Source organism: Clavelina lepadiformis, chromosome 3, assembly GCF_947623445.1.
Source record: "Clavelina lepadiformis chromosome 3, kaClaLepa1.1, whole genome shotgun sequence".
Taxonomy (NCBI): Eukaryota; Metazoa; Chordata; class Ascidiacea; order Aplousobranchia; family Clavelinidae; genus Clavelina; species Clavelina lepadiformis.
Window position 1 is genome coordinate 1955471 of NC_135242.1, and position 16387 is coordinate 1971857.

General features: G+C 35.8%; 5 protein-coding genes across 9 annotated transcripts in view; 1 reads left to right on the forward strand and 4 right to left on the reverse strand.

The window, feature by feature from the left end:
- Positions 1–10193, reverse strand: part of LOC143449224 (uncharacterized) — a 30223-nt gene extending 20030 nt beyond the window's left edge. Inside the window, exons 1-2 of one of the 2 annotated variants that reach the window (XM_076949336.1) lie at positions 9378–10193; positions 7662–8870 (exon numbers count right to left, since the gene is read on the reverse strand). In XM_076949336.1, coding sequence (XP_076805451.1) covers positions 8741–8870; positions 9378–10162 — 915 coding nt within the window. In that variant the 5' untranslated portion in view covers positions 10163–10193 and the 3' untranslated portion in view covers positions 7662–8740. Of the gene's footprint in view, positions 1–7661; positions 8871–9377 lie in introns of those variants that run through there. The other variant, XM_076949337.1, reaches the window with a different exon arrangement.
- On the forward strand, positions 60–2642 carry LOC143449236 (thyroxine 5'-deiodinase-like). Of its 2 annotated transcripts, none has more exons than XR_013114540.1 (2): positions 60–2199; positions 2355–2488. XR_013114540.1 is itself a non-coding variant. In XM_076949349.1 (2 exons), the coding sequence occupies exons 1-2, from the start codon at positions 2061–2063 to the stop codon at positions 2611–2613; spliced, it is 342 nt and encodes a 113-aa protein (XP_076805464.1). In that variant the 5' UTR covers positions 954–2060; the 3' UTR covers positions 2614–2642. The 2 variants fall into 2 exon arrangements, 1 of the variants encoding a protein (XP_076805464.1); XM_076949349.1 differs by having other exon boundaries at positions 954–2143; positions 2355–2642.
- LOC143449212 (uncharacterized) lies at positions 2928–4454 on the reverse strand. 2 transcript variants are annotated; one of them, XM_076949322.1, is made up of 2 exons: positions 3433–4452; positions 2928–2959 (listed from the first exon to the last, which is right to left on the reverse strand). In XM_076949322.1, the coding sequence occupies exons 1-2, from the start codon at positions 4385–4387 to the stop codon at positions 2943–2945; spliced, it is 972 nt and encodes a 323-aa protein (XP_076805437.1). In that variant the 5' UTR covers positions 4388–4452; the 3' UTR covers positions 2928–2942. The 2 variants fall into 2 exon arrangements, with proteins under 2 accessions (XP_076805437.1, XP_076805436.1); XM_076949321.1 differs by lacking the exon at positions 2928–2959 and having other exon boundaries at positions 3095–4092; positions 4168–4454.
- Positions 6007–8739, reverse strand: LOC143449217 (uncharacterized). Of its 2 annotated transcripts, none has more exons than XM_076949329.1 (2): positions 8124–8739; positions 6007–7661 (listed from the first exon to the last, which is right to left on the reverse strand). In XM_076949329.1, exon 2 carries the CDS (start codon positions 7613–7615, stop codon positions 6593–6595), a length of 1023 nt encoding a protein of 340 aa, XP_076805444.1. In that variant the 5' UTR covers positions 7616–7661; positions 8124–8739; the 3' UTR covers positions 6007–6592. The 2 variants fall into 2 exon arrangements, with proteins under 2 accessions (XP_076805444.1, XP_076805443.1); XM_076949328.1 differs by having other exon boundaries at positions 6008–8048; positions 8124–8738.
- Positions 10194–10258: 65 nt separating the features above from the next.
- Positions 10259–14606, reverse strand: LOC143448643 (uncharacterized). Its single transcript, XM_076948457.1, has 4 exons — positions 14292–14606; positions 13553–14181; positions 12813–12872; positions 10259–12501 (listed from the first exon to the last, which is right to left on the reverse strand). The coding sequence occupies exons 1-4, from the start codon at positions 14569–14571 to the stop codon at positions 11635–11637; spliced, it is 1836 nt and encodes a 611-aa protein (XP_076804572.1). The 5' UTR covers positions 14572–14606; the 3' UTR covers positions 10259–11634.
- Between the last annotated feature and the right edge of the window lie 1781 nt (positions 14607–16387).

Sequence of the window (16387 nt, forward strand, 5' to 3'; positions counted from 1 at the left end):
ACAGAGATTCTTCCATTGCAGCGTAACATGTTCTTTAAGTTCAGCGATGAATACTTTATGGTAATGTGGCATGATAATCTTTATCCTCGGACTGGGAAAAGTCTTTACACGACTTAAACGTGGAGATGATTCCTCATCGCTCGAGCACAGAGCCGAGTATTTTTAAATATTAAAATTGTGTGAAAAATATACCTACATATTATTCAAGCGGTTGATTTTGAAAGCTTTTATTCCTGGTATCTACCAAGTGGCCAGCATAAGCTTGTAATGAAATGGTTGTTTATTGTACCTTAACCTGTAAGGTTAACCCATTTCACTACAATGTTTGTCAGTTGAATTGTTTATTGCGATCGATGGTATATGAGTCTGAAAAGGTTGTTGTATGCTTTTCTTAATCTTGGACTTAATTGTTCACCTTATTGTTCGCTAATTGTCTTGAAGATGGTGACAAATTTGTCTATCTTGAAACTGAAGTTCTTCAAGTTGTCACGCACTGCCATACGCACGGAAAGTTTGCGAGTCGACTCATAAATGTGGACTTTTGCTGCGGACTAATGTCGAAATTTTTGTCACTTTTTTAGTTTAATCATTAAGCACACAACAACAAGAACAGACAATTAATAAACAGTAGTATAAAGTAAATGGAAACTCACAATTAATAAAGTGCAAATCAAAAGCATGGCATTTATTTTTTATTTTTACTAAATATCTCTCTGTGAGGCTACTTCAAGTGCACAGCAATCCAGTTACATACATTTTCTCAGAGCAAAACCGAAAATGAGTTTTGAATAAACATGTTGATTATCGTTTCAACATTAGTTTTACAAAAAGCGCATAGCTCAGAATCTAATGTTACAAACGCAAACAGCGCCTGAGTAAATGCTATAATTTTAAGGTTAGGTTTAATTTGAAATGAATGTAATTTTGCATCGCTTGTTGATTGGTAATTGATGCGTTGTTGGTCCCTTTAGTTCAGTGTTTCTCAACCTTTTTTGCCCACGGACTATTTTCCCATTAGCATAAGTATTCGCGGACTCAGGTAATAGGAACAAAAATAAGTTAGTTCAACACTAAACAGTAAGATAAAAAAGCAGAAGCGATTTGTATATTGGGCACATATGCACTAAAAATCTTGTTCTTGAAGTTAAACTTGTTTCGCAAATTTGTCGAAATCAGGAATTATGGTCGTTAATGCACATCTGATATCATCTTCCGGTTGAAGTTGGTTCTGGTACTTGGTTTTAATCATAGCCAAAGTTGAAAATCCAGCTTCACACAAGTATGTAGTCGGAAAAGGCAAAAGAGCTATTGTTGTTTGTTTGCAGAGGTCAGATAGATTAGGTTTCTTCGACAGAACATTCGTACAAAATTGACTCAGAGAAGCAATTTTGAACTTGTCTCTACACATCTGTCGACTTTTTTAAAACCCTTTTTACTTCCCATCAGCGCAAACAGACACACAGTCAGACCACTCAAGCTGATGTACTTTAAAGAACGAATCCACTTTCTTAAATATTTGTTCTCCACTGATATTTTTGTTAAGTGCACGGCAAAGCAAAAACTGCTTCTCATAGCCATTTGTGTCAATATAACGCACAAAAAACATGAGCTGTGCATCATTCCCGATATCTGGAAAGAAACAAAAAAGGCCCTGACTCCTTTTAAAAAAGAGAAAAAAGAAGGTGATTTGCGCGCCAGGAGTTGGAAGGAGAAGAGAACAAAAGAACTAAGGATTTGGATTGCCACCAGCGTAACAAGAGAAATAAGCAAGGCTCTTCTTTGTCAGACTATTCTGAAATATCCAACACACCAAGGTATCTCTTGCAATCCCTACTTTTTGAGGTGAAAAGCCGTCGCGAAAATTATGACCTATGCCTAATTATATACAGTAATTAATGGGCTTGCGGTCTCACAAAAACCTTACGCGGACTCAAATGAGTCCGCGGACTCGGGGTTGAGAAACACTGCTTTAGTTTGATGGATTTCATGTTTTCATGGAAATATTTGGTTCCTGACCCCCATTTGTCACAAGCCCCGACGAACTTGGCAGGATTTCGCGGATGTACAGGGACAGGGTCGATTTTGTGGTCGTCCACATCGACGAAATACACGCTCTTGATGGCTGGTCGTTCGAACAAATCAAGTAGGCCCAGCTGCAATTCAGTATCGCTTTTCCAATTGACGGCTTAGCTTTTATAAGTTAGTGAAAAGGCTATGTCATTTAGCAAATAACCAAAATATCGACTAAAATAAATGTGCGATAATTATGATGTTTATGTCACCTTCACTTGACAAATTTCCTGGTAATAAGTGCGCCCCGAGATTGGTTTAAAAATAATAATTTTTCTTGGCAGGTTTAAAATAAAGACGCATCGTGCAATTGAAGATCGTTTGCCGGCGGCTGAAATTTTGCAGAGCTTGGATGACTTTTCTCTCCCGCTTGTGGTGGACACGATGAAGAACGAAGCAAACCTCAACTATGGAGGGCTGCCAGAGCAGATGTGCGTGGTATTGGATGGAGAAGTGAAATACATCGGCGGGATAGGACCTTACAACTATAACATCGAAGAGATGATAACTTACTTGGAAAATATTGTAAAATTTTCTCAATAATTTTTCACTCATTGAACAAAATCATTTGTTTTAAAATTGTGTGCCATTGGGAAAACTAAATTACCTATAATTTAGAAAAAATCTGTTCCAAGTGTTTTTTTGTGGAGTTTAACTTTAAAGACGAATTTTCTGTCACTGCCATATTTGGTAACGGAAATATCCTATACGGTGGTCCTCAAGACTTTATTTGCAACAAATTGGCAGGTTCCTGGGTTGCTTTGATGGTTATTTTGCTAAATGGTTTATTAAACATTTAAAACTGCTACAGCTGATGAATAGCATGGTTGTATTATTTATCCAACACTAGCACGAAAGTTTTTAAACTGAGTTTAGCTGCAGAACTGCATGGTTATCTGACTCATCAGAACGTAACTAAAATCCAACTGTCGTTTGCTCGGCGATGCAAAACTGTGTTCTGCATCCACTGGGGTTCTTTCAAAGAATCTGCAAACACGAAAAACGCTCATACCGTAAACATGAAACTGATTGCTGTTAAATACTTGATTATAAGACAAACAAAGATTAGTAACCAACGTAGGTTGTTTGAAAAAAGCGAATTCAACAAGCTTAGACGTAGAATCTCTCACTGAACGCTTTCATGGCGTTTAAGATGATCTTTCAAAGGTTGTTTTTGACGAAAGCTTTCCCCGCACTGCTCACACTTGAACGGTTTTTCTCCAGTGTGCAGACGAATGTGTTCTGTTAACGTATGTTTGCAGGTCAAGCCCTTTCCACAGATGCTACAGAGAAACGCTTTAGGACCGTTCTTGTGCTTTTCACGATGCTTCCGTAAAGTTGTATGGCATGCGAATGCCTGATTGCATTCCATGCACTTGTAAGGCTTCTCCCCGGTGTGGATTCGCATATGTATCTGTAATGTCGTTTGCTGAGCGAAGGATTTCTTACACACGGTGCATTCAAATGGTCGCTCTCCAGTGTGAATTCTGATGTGGCTTTTCAAATTACCTTTAAATTTAAAGGCCATGCCACACTGTTGGCACTGGTACGGCCGTAGGTCTTGATGGGCTTTCATGTGAACAGCCAACGTTGAGGCGATTTTGAAAGCTTTGCCACAGACATGGCACGAATAGTTTCTCTCTGTCCCATGGCTGAGTAAGTGGTCCTGAAGCTTTCGCCGTTTCTTAAAAGCTTTATCACAACCAGCAATTGTACATTTAAATGGTTTCTCAGTTTTATGTACAAGGAGATGCTGCGTTAAATAGCCTTTTAATTTGAAGGACTTATGGCAGTATATGCAGTGGAAAGGCAAGCGACTGCTGTGGGTTTGCAAGTGTTGCAGTAGCGCTGCTCGCCTGCTGTATGTTCTTTCACATTGCGGACACTTCAAAGGGTTTGCATTTTGCACATCACTGCCATCTGGTGACAAATGTACAGGATAAGTGTCGCCTTCATTGTACTCATTCACAGCCGAACCCATATTTCTTTGAAATACCAAGTCCGACAGACCATCCTCTGTTTCTGAAAGCAAATTGTTCTCGTCTTCAGACAATTCCACATTTATGAAATATCTCGAACCATCCACTTCAGACTCACTTCTTTCAACGACATCATTTTCACGAGAATCAGGAAGTCTTGCTTTGCATCGAGCTGCTTGCTTCTTTACTTCAACGAAGCTTCCTGTGTTATTCAATGTGATGAGTGTTTCGATTTTATATTCCAGTCTCTGAATGGCTGCCTTAATTTGTGAAAGAGAATCCATCAGTGAAATTAAACGCAGTTCTTTTAAAACTAACACTTCCATGAGATTATCCATAACAGTAAACACTAGGAACTCTCAATCAACAGCAAAACTGTTCTGTCTACAAAAATACTGCCTATAAAAAAAGTAAATATCGTTACAGAATGTTGTTCAAAAATTGTCAAGAATAACAAACAAAACCAGTCACTGCAGCAGATTCTATGGACTTACTGTTTGCATAACAAGGATTCCTTGAGCTTAATTACGCCTATCAAATCATCTGAGACATTTATAACTAAACCTTGTGCAAAGAAAAGAAAATGTGTAAAGCACAGTCTTAACCATAACTTAAACATAAATAAAACTGAACATCATAATCAACAAACTGTCAAGCATTAGGCATGAACTTGAACAGTCGTACAATTACAACTACAAATTTTGACATTTGAAAATGAATGTTTGCACATACACAATTTATGTTATGTGTGTACAAATGTTCCATCTAACCACTCCGTTTTTTCACCAGTGTGCATTACTTGGTGCCTGGCAAGAGAAAACTTTAACCGAAATCGCTTTTCACAGATTTCGCAAATCCATGGTTTTTCTCCGTTGTGGCATCTCATATGGGTTTTTAAGCAGGTTCCAGAAGACAGCTTTCTAGGACATGTTGGGCATTGGATTGGCATCTCTTTAGTATGTATACGAAGGTGTCGCTTTAATTTGTATTCTTCTCGGAAGCGTTGTCCGCAAGTCACACACGGCCAAGGTTTGTCTCCAGTGTGCGTAAGCAGATGTCTATTGAGTCTGTATTTATGCGGAAAAGATTTTTCGCAATATTTGCATGTGTATGGCTTGATAGTGCTGTGTAGTTGCTTGTGTATACATAGATATCTTCTCTTGACAAATGATTTATCACAAACATCACAAATAAACTTTTCATCAGTGTCTCATCGTATTTTAGTGGCGTCTCGCTTTCCTCAAGCAACTTACATTGCATTTCAGCAACAAGATCAGCTTTACCAAAAGAAATTCTTAAGTGTTTTTTTGCAGATTCTTTCTTGTCTTGATTGGATTTAGATTTTACTTGACATGATTCAATGGAAAGTTTCTGCTTTTTGGTCACACTTCTAGTTCTAGTTGTGACTGCATCAATGGCAAGTTTATGATTTTTGGGGACACTTTTGGTTGTAGTGTTTTCGAAAAGGTTCTTTTTTGTTTTTCTATCAGATTTCTGTGATGGTTGTTGTTCCAGAACTGATAAAGGCTCTTCTTCAACGATAACAAAACGAGGTGAAAACAATCCAGATGTGGAGGAACACTGTTTGGTCGAGATGCTGGGATCCGACTCAGTGTGTGGGGGATCTGGCATCACAGGATGCTGTTGATTCCCATGAGATAAACATAGAAGGTCTTGACTTGGTTCATCTGTGGTTTTAGTTTTTTCTTCTTCAGTTAATGGCATCCTTTTGTTCGCTTCTGCTTTAAGTTGCTTCAAATTAAATTCCTCGATTTTTTCTTCCATTTTTATAAATTCCTTCTTCATATCTTTTCTAATTGATTTCAATTCTCGCAAAATCAAGTTTCCTATTGCCTTCATTATAACATCATTATCAACTTGCACACCAGCTATTAAAGATTCCATATTTACTTAGAAACAACCTGTAAAGAAAAACAGTAAGTGACAATTAGAAATTAAATATTAGGATTTAGAAAACAGTAATGACAACAATGTGACTGGAGTACCTTAAAATATGATAAAATACAAAAGTTTGATAAGAAAAACATAGACTCAAGTATAACAAATCAAGCATTAAACTAGAGATACTCGTCATGATTAAGACAAAGATATCGCAATGTCAACACAGCTAGGTATCAAGCAAGGCTCGCAGTAGTCCGCTGAGTTCTAACTGCTCTGTTATTTAGCTGGCACTACATAGCTATGGCATGCATGTCAATTTAACCTCGTAACATCAACAGAAAACTAAAAGTACATTTTATACTTCATTTATATACATTTTTACTTATTTTTTTTAGATATATACATACATTTTTATACACTACATTCACATCAACATATAGCCTATATACATGTACACAACGCCAATTACAAAACAAAAATTGACTTTACATGATCAGCAGTTTTGTAATCTCAGCAGGAATGAATAAGAAAATACATTACTTTTGTATGTGCTTTTGAACATGATCATGACGACCAAAGCTGTCATAACAAAATTGGCAAAATTGTTGTTTTTCACTTGTGTAGCAAAGTTAATATTAATATCAAACGCTTTCCAAAGTTCTAGACATTTCATTTGTGTGGAGCAGCTTGTGTCTATTAAGATTGAATCTTTTTGCAAACTGTTTGCCGCAGAATTCACAAGTGCGTGAATCTTCTACGGGGCTAGGCTTTTCGCCTGTATGAAACAGCTTGTGTCTATCAAGATTAAACTTCTTCACAAACTGCTTACCACAAATTTCACAAGTGTGTTGACATTTTATAGTGTCAGTTTCATCTGGGTGAAGACAACGTTTATGTCTGTTAAGATTGAACCTTTTTCCAAATTCCTTACCGCAGATTTCGCAGGTATACTGGCCTCTAGCGGTTTTAGACGACAGATGTAAGGGTTTTTGTAAACATGCCTTGTTCATGCAGCCAACCTTAGTCACGGTTTCACGGCAACATTTCCCAGTTAAACCTTTTTGATTAATGGGCTGTTGAAAATTTTCTAAAGCACTAATTGCACAAGGTTCTTTGTTTGTTGTGTTTTCAAAACTTTTCGACTCCTGATCTGACAAAAACCCATTATTCACAGAATAATTGTCAATTCCAGAAGCATTACTTGAAACGTCCGATACACCACTACGACTCAGAGAAGTGTAGCAGTTGTTTTCAAAGTTTTCAGACAAATTCTCAGCTACATGTTTAGGAAATGTTTCAGATTGTTTAAAGTAAAACCGTTGCGAACCTTCTTGTTCTTCATCTAACAAAAATTCCTCTTTAATCTTTTCAAAATGAGCAAAAATTGATGAGTTTTCACAATAAGCTTCTTGATCACAAACATCAGATTGTATAGATGGTGAACCTGATGCTTGTTCATATGATAACGTGTTGCTCACAACTTCAGTTCTATCAGTTTCTTCCAGAAAATGCTTTGAAATCAATTCTTCAATTCTTTCTTCCAATTTTACAAATTCTTTCTCCACATTCAACCTGACTGATTTTATTTCTTGCAAGAACAAGTGTCGGATTGTCGTTGTTGCACCATTTCCATCAACCTGATTCTGGATCAGGTCAGTTTCCATTCTTTCGGTGTTTATATAAACTCAACATAAATATTTTCAATTGAAGCTGAAATAAAAACAACAGCAAAACTCAAACAATAAGACAACAATTACACACGCAGGGACATAATAATACAAGACATGAAAAATGTAAACTCTCTGTCCACTAGGCTATCATAAAATAAAAAGGTAAACATTGTACACACGAAATCATCTAAAATGACTTTACACACCAGTTTGACCTAAACTAACCCACAATTGGCACACACAATAAACATTGCTTAAATCACTACATCATTGTTTAATTTAATGATGATTAATAACGTTTCAAATTCCCTTGCTTGGTTGAGTTTTTAACTTGGTTAAACATTTGTTTTAATGTAAACAATGCCTCAGCGAGATGCGATGAAATTTCCTCACACGTAATGCTTCTAGACAGCACTTTGTCATACTGCTAAAGATTTCAAGGTTAAAGACAAACAAAATGCAACGCATAACGATATAATGGGAGTCTTGGGAAAACACGTACTTGTAATCTGACACTAATGGTAGTGATGTTTCTTCAGTGGGACATTGCATTGTTCATGGTTTCAGTTTCCATTGTTTCTTCCATCTGCATATCCAATCGCATTGATTTGAATTCTTGTGGTATCATGTCACTGATTGCCTTGAATAAAAAAGCAACTCGCATATTATCTGGATGAAACTCCATGACGGTGCTATAATAAGTACTCATATGATGTTGTAAATCGGTGCTTCTCGTTAATGACAAGTGACACGCTTGACATTGATAAGGTTGCTCTTCAGTGTGAGTTATCATATGAGTTTTATCATATGGCTTTTCACACACCAAGCATTGATAAACTTCCTGAAAAAACAACTTATTTGCCAAAAACAACCACATAGTGCAATTTTATGTTTCATGAACATACAAAGTTATTGCTAAAACATGTAAAAGTGGACAAATAAAACACAATCAAATGGATGCAGCATCTGGATGAATGCTTTGTAAATGTTTTTCAAGGCTAAGTTTTTGTCCAAAGACCACTTCAAAATATTTAGATTTCCCCAATAGGAGGTTTAATATGTGTTAAAAATTATCATTTCAATGTAAATGAATTTTGACAAAAAAAAAAACAAACATTTTCAAGTTCGCTTTCCAGTGTGAATAGTTTCATGAGTCCGCAAATTGCTCTTTTTGGAAAATGACTTTTGACATATATGGCATTGATAAGGTCGCTCTCCAGTGTGAGTTCTCATATGATGTTTTAAACCAGTGGTTCTCAACCGGGGGTCCGCGAAACGTTTTCAGGGGGTCCTTGAGAACTTCGAAATTTGCAACATAAAGTACGAGTTTTTAAAATTTTTTTGCTGTTTATCATTGCTTTTTGAAATAGGCTGGAACATTTGCTTAATTGCCTATTGTGATGGGACAATACGAAAGCTTATTGAGATTTATCACCCGCAGGGAAGGCCTATTGTGATGCACTAGATTGCGGATTATACGAGAAGACAGCTGGATACAGTGATTTTAAGTTGCTGGAGATTGCACATAATCGCTTTCTCAGTTTTAGCTTGTAACTAGCAGCTTGTTGTTGTGAGCAACGTATAGTTGTGCACGCGCAGTTGTGCACCAAGACTATTAAGTAAAACTAAGCAAAGAAACATTTAAGTGCAGTCTCAGAACCCTTAGTTTGCTTAAACTTCAGGGGTCCGCCAACTGCTTTGACAGCACCAAAAGGGGTCCGCCAAGATCAGAAGGTTGAGAACCACTGTTAAACAGTTGCTTTGGATAAATAGCTTGTGGCACACATCGCATTGATAAGGTCGCTCTCCAGTGTGGATTCTCATATGAGCTTGCAAATTTCCACTTATGGTAAACGACTTGTCACAAATTTGGCATTGATAAGGTCGCTCACCTGTGTGAGTTCTTAAATGAACTTTCAAGTCTTTTTTGCATTTGAATGATCTATCGCAAAAATTGCAAGAAAATTGTTTTTCTTTGTTATTTCCAACAAGCAACTGAGCATCAACTTTGCAAGCATTAATTCTTTCAATTGCAGTGGATTTATTGAGAAACATCTCCACAGAATCGCTGAATTCTTCATCTGAGTTTCTTGCAACACAGCTTTGTGGTTTAACGATTTCGACTGTGGCATTCACTCCAATATCTGATTGAGGAAGAAATTTATTTAACATGGATATATTTGGGTCATCATTCTCAGTCTGTGAAACCTCATATTCTTCCAACAGCAAAGGTTCTTCTTTGATAACTTCAACAAGAGGAAAGACTGGTGCCTTCTCAGAATAAACTTCCTCAATATTAAGGCTGATATCGGATTTTATAACTGTTGTTTGTGATGTTTCTTCAACTGGCATTGCATTGTTCATGGTTTCAGCTTTTTTTATCTCTGCAAAAAGCTTTGATACCACATCTTCCATGCTTTCTTGCATTTTTACAAATTCCTTCCTCATATCTTGTCGCATTGATTTAAATTCTTGTGAAATCATATCAATTATTGCTTTTAACAAAACGTCAACTTGCATACCAACTGGATGACAATCCATTGCTTGATTATCATACAATTATAATAGCCTTTTTGCTGAAAAGAACTTAAAATATTTGAACATTTTCTTGATAGTGGAAAACTGATAATGTGTAACCAAAACTGTTGCAATAAAAACGATAATAAAATAATCAATCTCAATAAATTTTTTCAAAATTCACTACAAAGTAAAGAACAGCAGTGACTGTCACATACTAAAACGAAAATCAAAAAAATTTCCTGTTGTTTTGAAACAATTTTTGTAAAGACTTCTGCATAATTTCAACATGTAAAACACACGAAATCATCTTAAATGACATTACACACCAGTTTCACTTAAACTAACCCACAATTGGCACACACAATAAACAGTGCTCAAATCACGTACGGTTCACTTCAGATTGTCATATCATAGTATTTGTATTAGTGAAAACTATTCCAACCATTTCAACAGTTTCGTTTATGATAGCATTGTTTAATTTAATAATGATTAACGTTTCGAATTGCCTTGCTTGGTTGGTTGTTCAACCTGGTTAAACAATCGTTTAATTGTTATGTAAGCAATGTCCTCAGCAAGATGCAATAAAATTTCCTCATACACAATGCTTCTATAAATTACTTTGTCATATTGCGAAAGAATACTAAAGAAATCATGAGAAACAAAATGAAACGCATACCGATAATGGAAGTCTTGGGAAAAACATACTTCTGATCTGACACTAATGGTAGTGATGTTTCTTCAGTGGGAAATTGCATTGTTCATGGTTTCAGTTTCCTTTGTTTCTTCCATCTGCTTATCCAATCGCATTGATTTGAAATCTTGTGATATCATATCACTGATTGCTTTCAATAAAACACCAACTTGCACATTGTCTGGATGACAATCCATGGTTGGATGGTGCTATAATAAGTACTCAAATGATTTTGCAAATTAGTGTTTCTGGTTAATGACATGTGACACACCTGGTAAATTAATAAGGTTGCTCTTCATTGTGAGTTATCAAATGAGTTTTCAAATTGAAGCTTTGGGTAAATGACTTTTCACACACCTTGCATTGATAATTATGCACTCCGATGTGGATTCTCATATGATTTTTGAAATAATTACTTTGAGAAAATGTTTTAATAAGTGTTAATAATTATCGTTTAAACTTTAAACTTTCAACGTAAATGACTTTTGACCAAAAAAAAAGCAAACATTGTCGCTTTCCAGTGTGAATAGTTTCCTGAATTCGCAAATTGCTCTTTTGGGAAAAGGAATGTTGACACACCTGGCATTGATAAGGTCGTTCACCAGTGTGAATTCTCATATGATCTTTTAAACTGTAGCCTTTGGTGAGTAACTTGTGACACACCTGGCATTGATAAAGTCGCACTCCAGTGTGGCTTCTCAAATGAGCTTTTAAATGGTTGCTTTGGATAAATGACTTGTGGCAAACATCACATTGATAAGGTCGCTCTCCAGTGTGAGTCCTCATATGAGCTTGCATGTTTTCACTTGTGATAAATGACTTGTGACAAATTCGGCATTGATAAGGGCGCTGTGTGAGTTCTCATATGATTTTTTAAATTGCTGCTATTGGAAAATGACTTGAGGCACATATTGCATGGATAAGGTCTCTCTCCAGTGTGGATTCTCATATGAGTTTTTAAAGTGTTGCTTTGGGTAAATGACTTGTGGCACACATCGCATTGATAAGGTCGCTCACCTGTGTGAGTTCTTAGATGTCTGTTCAAATTACTTTTGTATTTGAATGATTTATCGCAAAAATTGCAAGAAAAATGATTTACTTTGTTATTTTCAACAAGCAACTGACCATCAACTTTGCAAGCATTAATTCTTTCAATTGCAGTAGATTTATTGAGAAACATCTCCACAGAATCGCTGCATTCTTCATCTGAGTTTCTTGCAACACAGCTTTTTGGTTTAACAATTTTGACTGTGGCATTCACTCCAATATCTAATTGAGGAAGAAATTCATTTAACATGGATATATTTGGGTTATCATTCCCAGTCTGTGAAACCTCATATTCTTCCAACAGCAAAGGTTCTTCTTTGATAGCTTCAACAAGAGGAAAAACTGGTGCCTTCTCGGAATAAACTTCCTCAATATTAAGGCTGATATCTGATTTTATAACTGTTGTTTGCGATGTTTCTTCAACTGGCATTGCATTGCTCATGGTTTCAGTTTTCTTTATATCTGCAAGATGTGTTGAAATCACATCTTCCATGCTTTCTTGCATTTTTACAAATTCCTTTCTCATCTCTTGTCGCATTGATTTAAATTCTTGTGAAATCATATCACTGATTGCTTTTAACAAATCATCAACTTGCATTCCAACTGGGTGATACTCCATTGTCTAATTATTATCACACAACTTTATAATCTATTTGCTGAAAAGAACTTAAAATATTTGAACATATTCTTGATAGTGGAAAACTGATCAAATGTAACCAAAACTGTTGGAATAAAATAACAAATCTAAATAATTTTTTTCAAAATTCACTACAAAGTAAAGAATAGCCGTGACTGTTACATACAAAAACGAAAATTAAAAAGATTCGCAGTTGTTTTGAAAGAATGTTTATAAAGACTTCTGCATAGTTTCAACATGTAAAACACACGAAATCATCTTAAATGACATTACACACCAGTTTGAACTAAACTAACCCACATTTGGCACACACCATAAACAGTGCTCAGATCACTTAGAAATCTTAGAGCAACACACTTAGGAAAGTTACATCCGAATTAATGTTTAAAGTCCCTTTGATGTAGGCTTACCATAATTTTGTGGCTTCAAAGCGGGACGCTTTCGACTTTCGACATATGACGTCACAATAACATTTTTATCGAATACAATGAAATAAATAACAAACAAGATCACGAATTCTTAAAACAATAATTAATAAGAACATGCTAATGTTTGTGTATGGCTTCTATGCGATATGCTGGCTGACTGAATGCCAAACCGGGACGTTTGGCCGACCGATCGGGACAAGACGTTAAAAAGGGTGACTGTCCCGGCTAAAGCGGGACGTATGGTAAGCCTACTTTGATGTGTTGTTGAAAATTACTTATCAATGACCATTGATTTCATTGAAACGTTTTAGGTTCACTTCAGATCATCATATCATAGTATTTGTACTAGTTAAAACTATTCCAAGCATTTCAACAGTTTCGTTTATGATAGCATTGTTTAATTTATTGATGATTAATAACGTTTCGAATTGCCTTGCTTGGTTGAGTTTTCAACCTGGTTAAACAATCGTTTAAATGTATACAATGCCTCAGCGAGATGCGATAAAATTTTCTCACACACAACGGTACTAGACATTACTTTGTCATATGTCCGAATAATAATTTATCACAAAACTTGCAAAAAAAAAATTTTCTTTGTTGTTTCCAACAAACAACTGAGTCTGGATCTTGCAAGCATTGTTTCTATCATTTGTTGCAGATTTATCAAAGAACATTTCCACTGAATCGCTGCATTCTTCATCTGAACTTTTTTCAATGCAGTTTCTTGCATCGATCGTTTTAACTGTGGCTTTTACTCCAATCTCTGATTGAGAAGTTAATTTATTTAATATGGATATAGTTGGGTCATCAGTCTCAGTTTGCAAAACTGCATATTTTTGCAACAACAAAAGTTTGTCTTGAATAACATCAAATTGAGGATAAACTGATGCCTTTTCAGAATGATCTTCTTCAATACAGGTTTGGGGCTCAACAGTTTTAACTGCGGCATTTACTCCAATCTTCGATTGATGAGAAAACATGTTTGACATGGAAATACTTGGGTCATCCGTTTCAGAAACCTCCCAATGCTGCAACAGCAAAGGTTCTTCTTTGATAGCTTCAACAAGAGGAAAAACTGATGCATTCTCAGAATAAACTTCTTTAATACAAATACCCGTGTCAGATTCTACATCTAATGCTTGTGACGTTTTATTAATCTGTATTGTATTGTTTATTGTTTCAGCTTTCTTTGTTTCTGCCAGAATCTTTGAAACTATATCTTCCATATTTTCTTGCACTTAAGCAAATTTTATCTTCACATCTTGTCGCATTGATTTTAATTCTTGTGATATCATATAAATGACTTTTGACAACGTAAATGACTTTTGACAAAAAATAAACTTCGTTAAGGTTGCTCTCCTGTGTGATTTGTCATATGAGTTTTCAATTGGCTGCTAACGGAAAATGACTTTTGGCACACTTCGCATTGATAAGGTCGCTCTCCAGTGTGGATTCTCATATGAGCTTTTAAATTGCCGCATTGGGCAAATGACTTGTGGCACACATCGCATTGATAAGGACGCTCTCCAGTGTGAGTTCTCAAATGTCTGTTCAAACTGCTGCTATCTGAAAATGACTTGTGGCACACATCGCATTGATAAGGTCGCTCTCCAGTGTGAGTTGTCATATGAGTTTGCAAATTTACATTTCGGATAAATGACTTGAGACAAATTTGGCATTGATAAGGTCACTCTCCAGTGTGAGTTCTAAAATGTATGGTCAAATTGCTGCTATCGGAATATGACTTGTGGCACACATTGCATTGATAAGGTCGCTCTCCAGTGTGAGTTCTCATATGAGTTAGCACATTTACATTTCGGATAAATGACTTGTCACAAATTTGGCATTGATAAGGTCGCTCACCTTTGTTTTGCATTTGAATGATTTATCGCAAAAATTGCAAGAAAAATGCTTTTCTTTGTTTTTTCCAACAAGCAACTGACCATCAACTTTGCAAGCATTAATTCTTTCAATTGCAGTAGATTTATTGAGAAACATCTCCATAGAATCGCTGCTTTCTTCATCTGAGTTTCTTGCAACACAGTTTTGTGGTTTAACAATTTTGACTGTGGCATTCACACCAATATCTGATTGAGGAAGAAATTTATTTAACATGGATATATTTCGGTCATCATTCCCAGTCTGTGAAACCTCATATTGTTCCAACAGCAAAGGTTCTTCTTTGATAACTTCAACAAGAGGAAAGACTGGTGCCTTCTCGGAATAAACTTCCTCAATATTAAGGCTGATATCTGATTTTACAACTGTCGTTTGTGATGATTCTTCAACTGGCATTGCATTGTTCATGGTTTCAGTTTTCTTTATCTCTGCAAGACGTGTTGAAATCCCATCTTCCATGTTTTCTTGCATTTTTACAAATTCTTTTCTCATATCTTGTCGCATTGATTTAAATTCTTGTGAAATCATATCACTGATTGCTTTCAACAAAACGTCAACTTGCATACCAACTGGGTGATACTAAATTGCCTGATTATCATATAACTTTATAGCCTATTTGCTGAAAAGAACTTAAAAGATTTTCTTGATAGAGGAAAACTGATAATGTGTAACCAAAACTGTTGGTATAAAAAATATAACATATAAATACTACATCCTTACTACAAGGTAAAGAACAGCAGTGACTCTCACATACAAAAAGGAAAATCAAAAAGATTCCCTGTTGTTTTGAAAGAATTTTTATAAAGACTTGTGCGTAATTTCAACATGTTCAACACACAAAATCATTTTAAATGACATTAAACACCAGTTTGACCTAAACTAACCCAAAATTGGCCCACACCACACATTACTCAAATCACTTAAAAATCTTAGAGCAACACATTTAGGAAAGTTATATTCGAATTAATTGTTAAAGTATGTTTGATGTGATGTTGAAAATCACTTATCAATGACCATTTATTTGATTGAAACGTTTTAGGTTCACTTCAGATCATCATATCATAGTATTTGTACTAGTAAAAACTATTCCAACCGCCGTTTCAACAGTTTTGTTTGTGATAAATATATCAATTAATGTAATATAAAATTGTGTACTACATAGAATTCTCGTCTATCGAATCAGCGAAGCATAACACTTTGTGACGTAATCGATTGTTCCCCTGTGCGTGCATTTTGATTTATTCAGTCCTTTTGGCTTTTACGCTCAACGGCGCAACATGTCTTTGTGCTGTTGCTGTCACAATGTTCTATCTTGATGTATTCGTTCAAAGAAGCTTCAAATATAATCAGATTATACAGTTGTCGAGGTGTACAATTGATTCTAAGATTAAGAGAAGCGAAACAACGACCTGAGACTCATTTATTATCGAGGACTACAATTCAACAGACAAACATTGTAATTGAAGTGGTCGTCCTTACAGGCTAAGGAACGATAAACCACCATTTTATTACAACGTTTATGGTGCCAACGAGCTCGGTGAGAA

Excerpts from the sequence above, each read along its gene's own strand:
- LOC143449236 (XM_076949349.1), top strand. The coding sequence starts at position 2,061 with ATGTACAGGGACAGGGTCGATTTTGTGGTCGTCCACATCGACGAAATA. Across the intron at positions 2,144-2,354 it reads TGGTCGTTCGAACAAATCAA|GTTTAAAATAAAGACGCATC; the intron begins GTAGGCCCAGCT and ends TTTTCTTGGCAG.
- LOC143449212 (XM_076949321.1), bottom strand. The coding sequence starts at position 4,387 with ATGGATAATCTCATGGAAGTGTTAGTTTTAAAAGAACTGCGTTTAATT. Across the intron at positions 4,093-4,167 it reads AAATGATGTCGTTGAAAGAA|AAACAGAGGATGGTCTGTCG; the intron begins GTGAGTCTGAAG and ends ATTTGCTTTCAG.
- LOC143449217 (XM_076949329.1), bottom strand. The coding sequence starts at position 7,615 with ATGGAAACTGACCTGATCCAGAATCAGGTTGATGGAAATGGTGCAACA.
- LOC143448643 (XM_076948457.1), bottom strand. The coding sequence starts at position 14,571 with ATGACAACTCACACTGGAGAGCGACCTTATCAATGCGATGTGTGCCAC. Across the intron at positions 14,182-14,291 it reads TCACACAGGAGAGCAACCTT|TGCAAGAAAATATGGAAGAT; the intron begins AACGAAGTTTAT and ends AATTTGCTTAAG. Across the intron at positions 12,502-12,812 it reads ATGGTGTGTGCCAAATGTGG|ACAATGGAGTATCACCCAGT; the intron begins GTTAGTTTAGTT and ends GATAATAATTAG.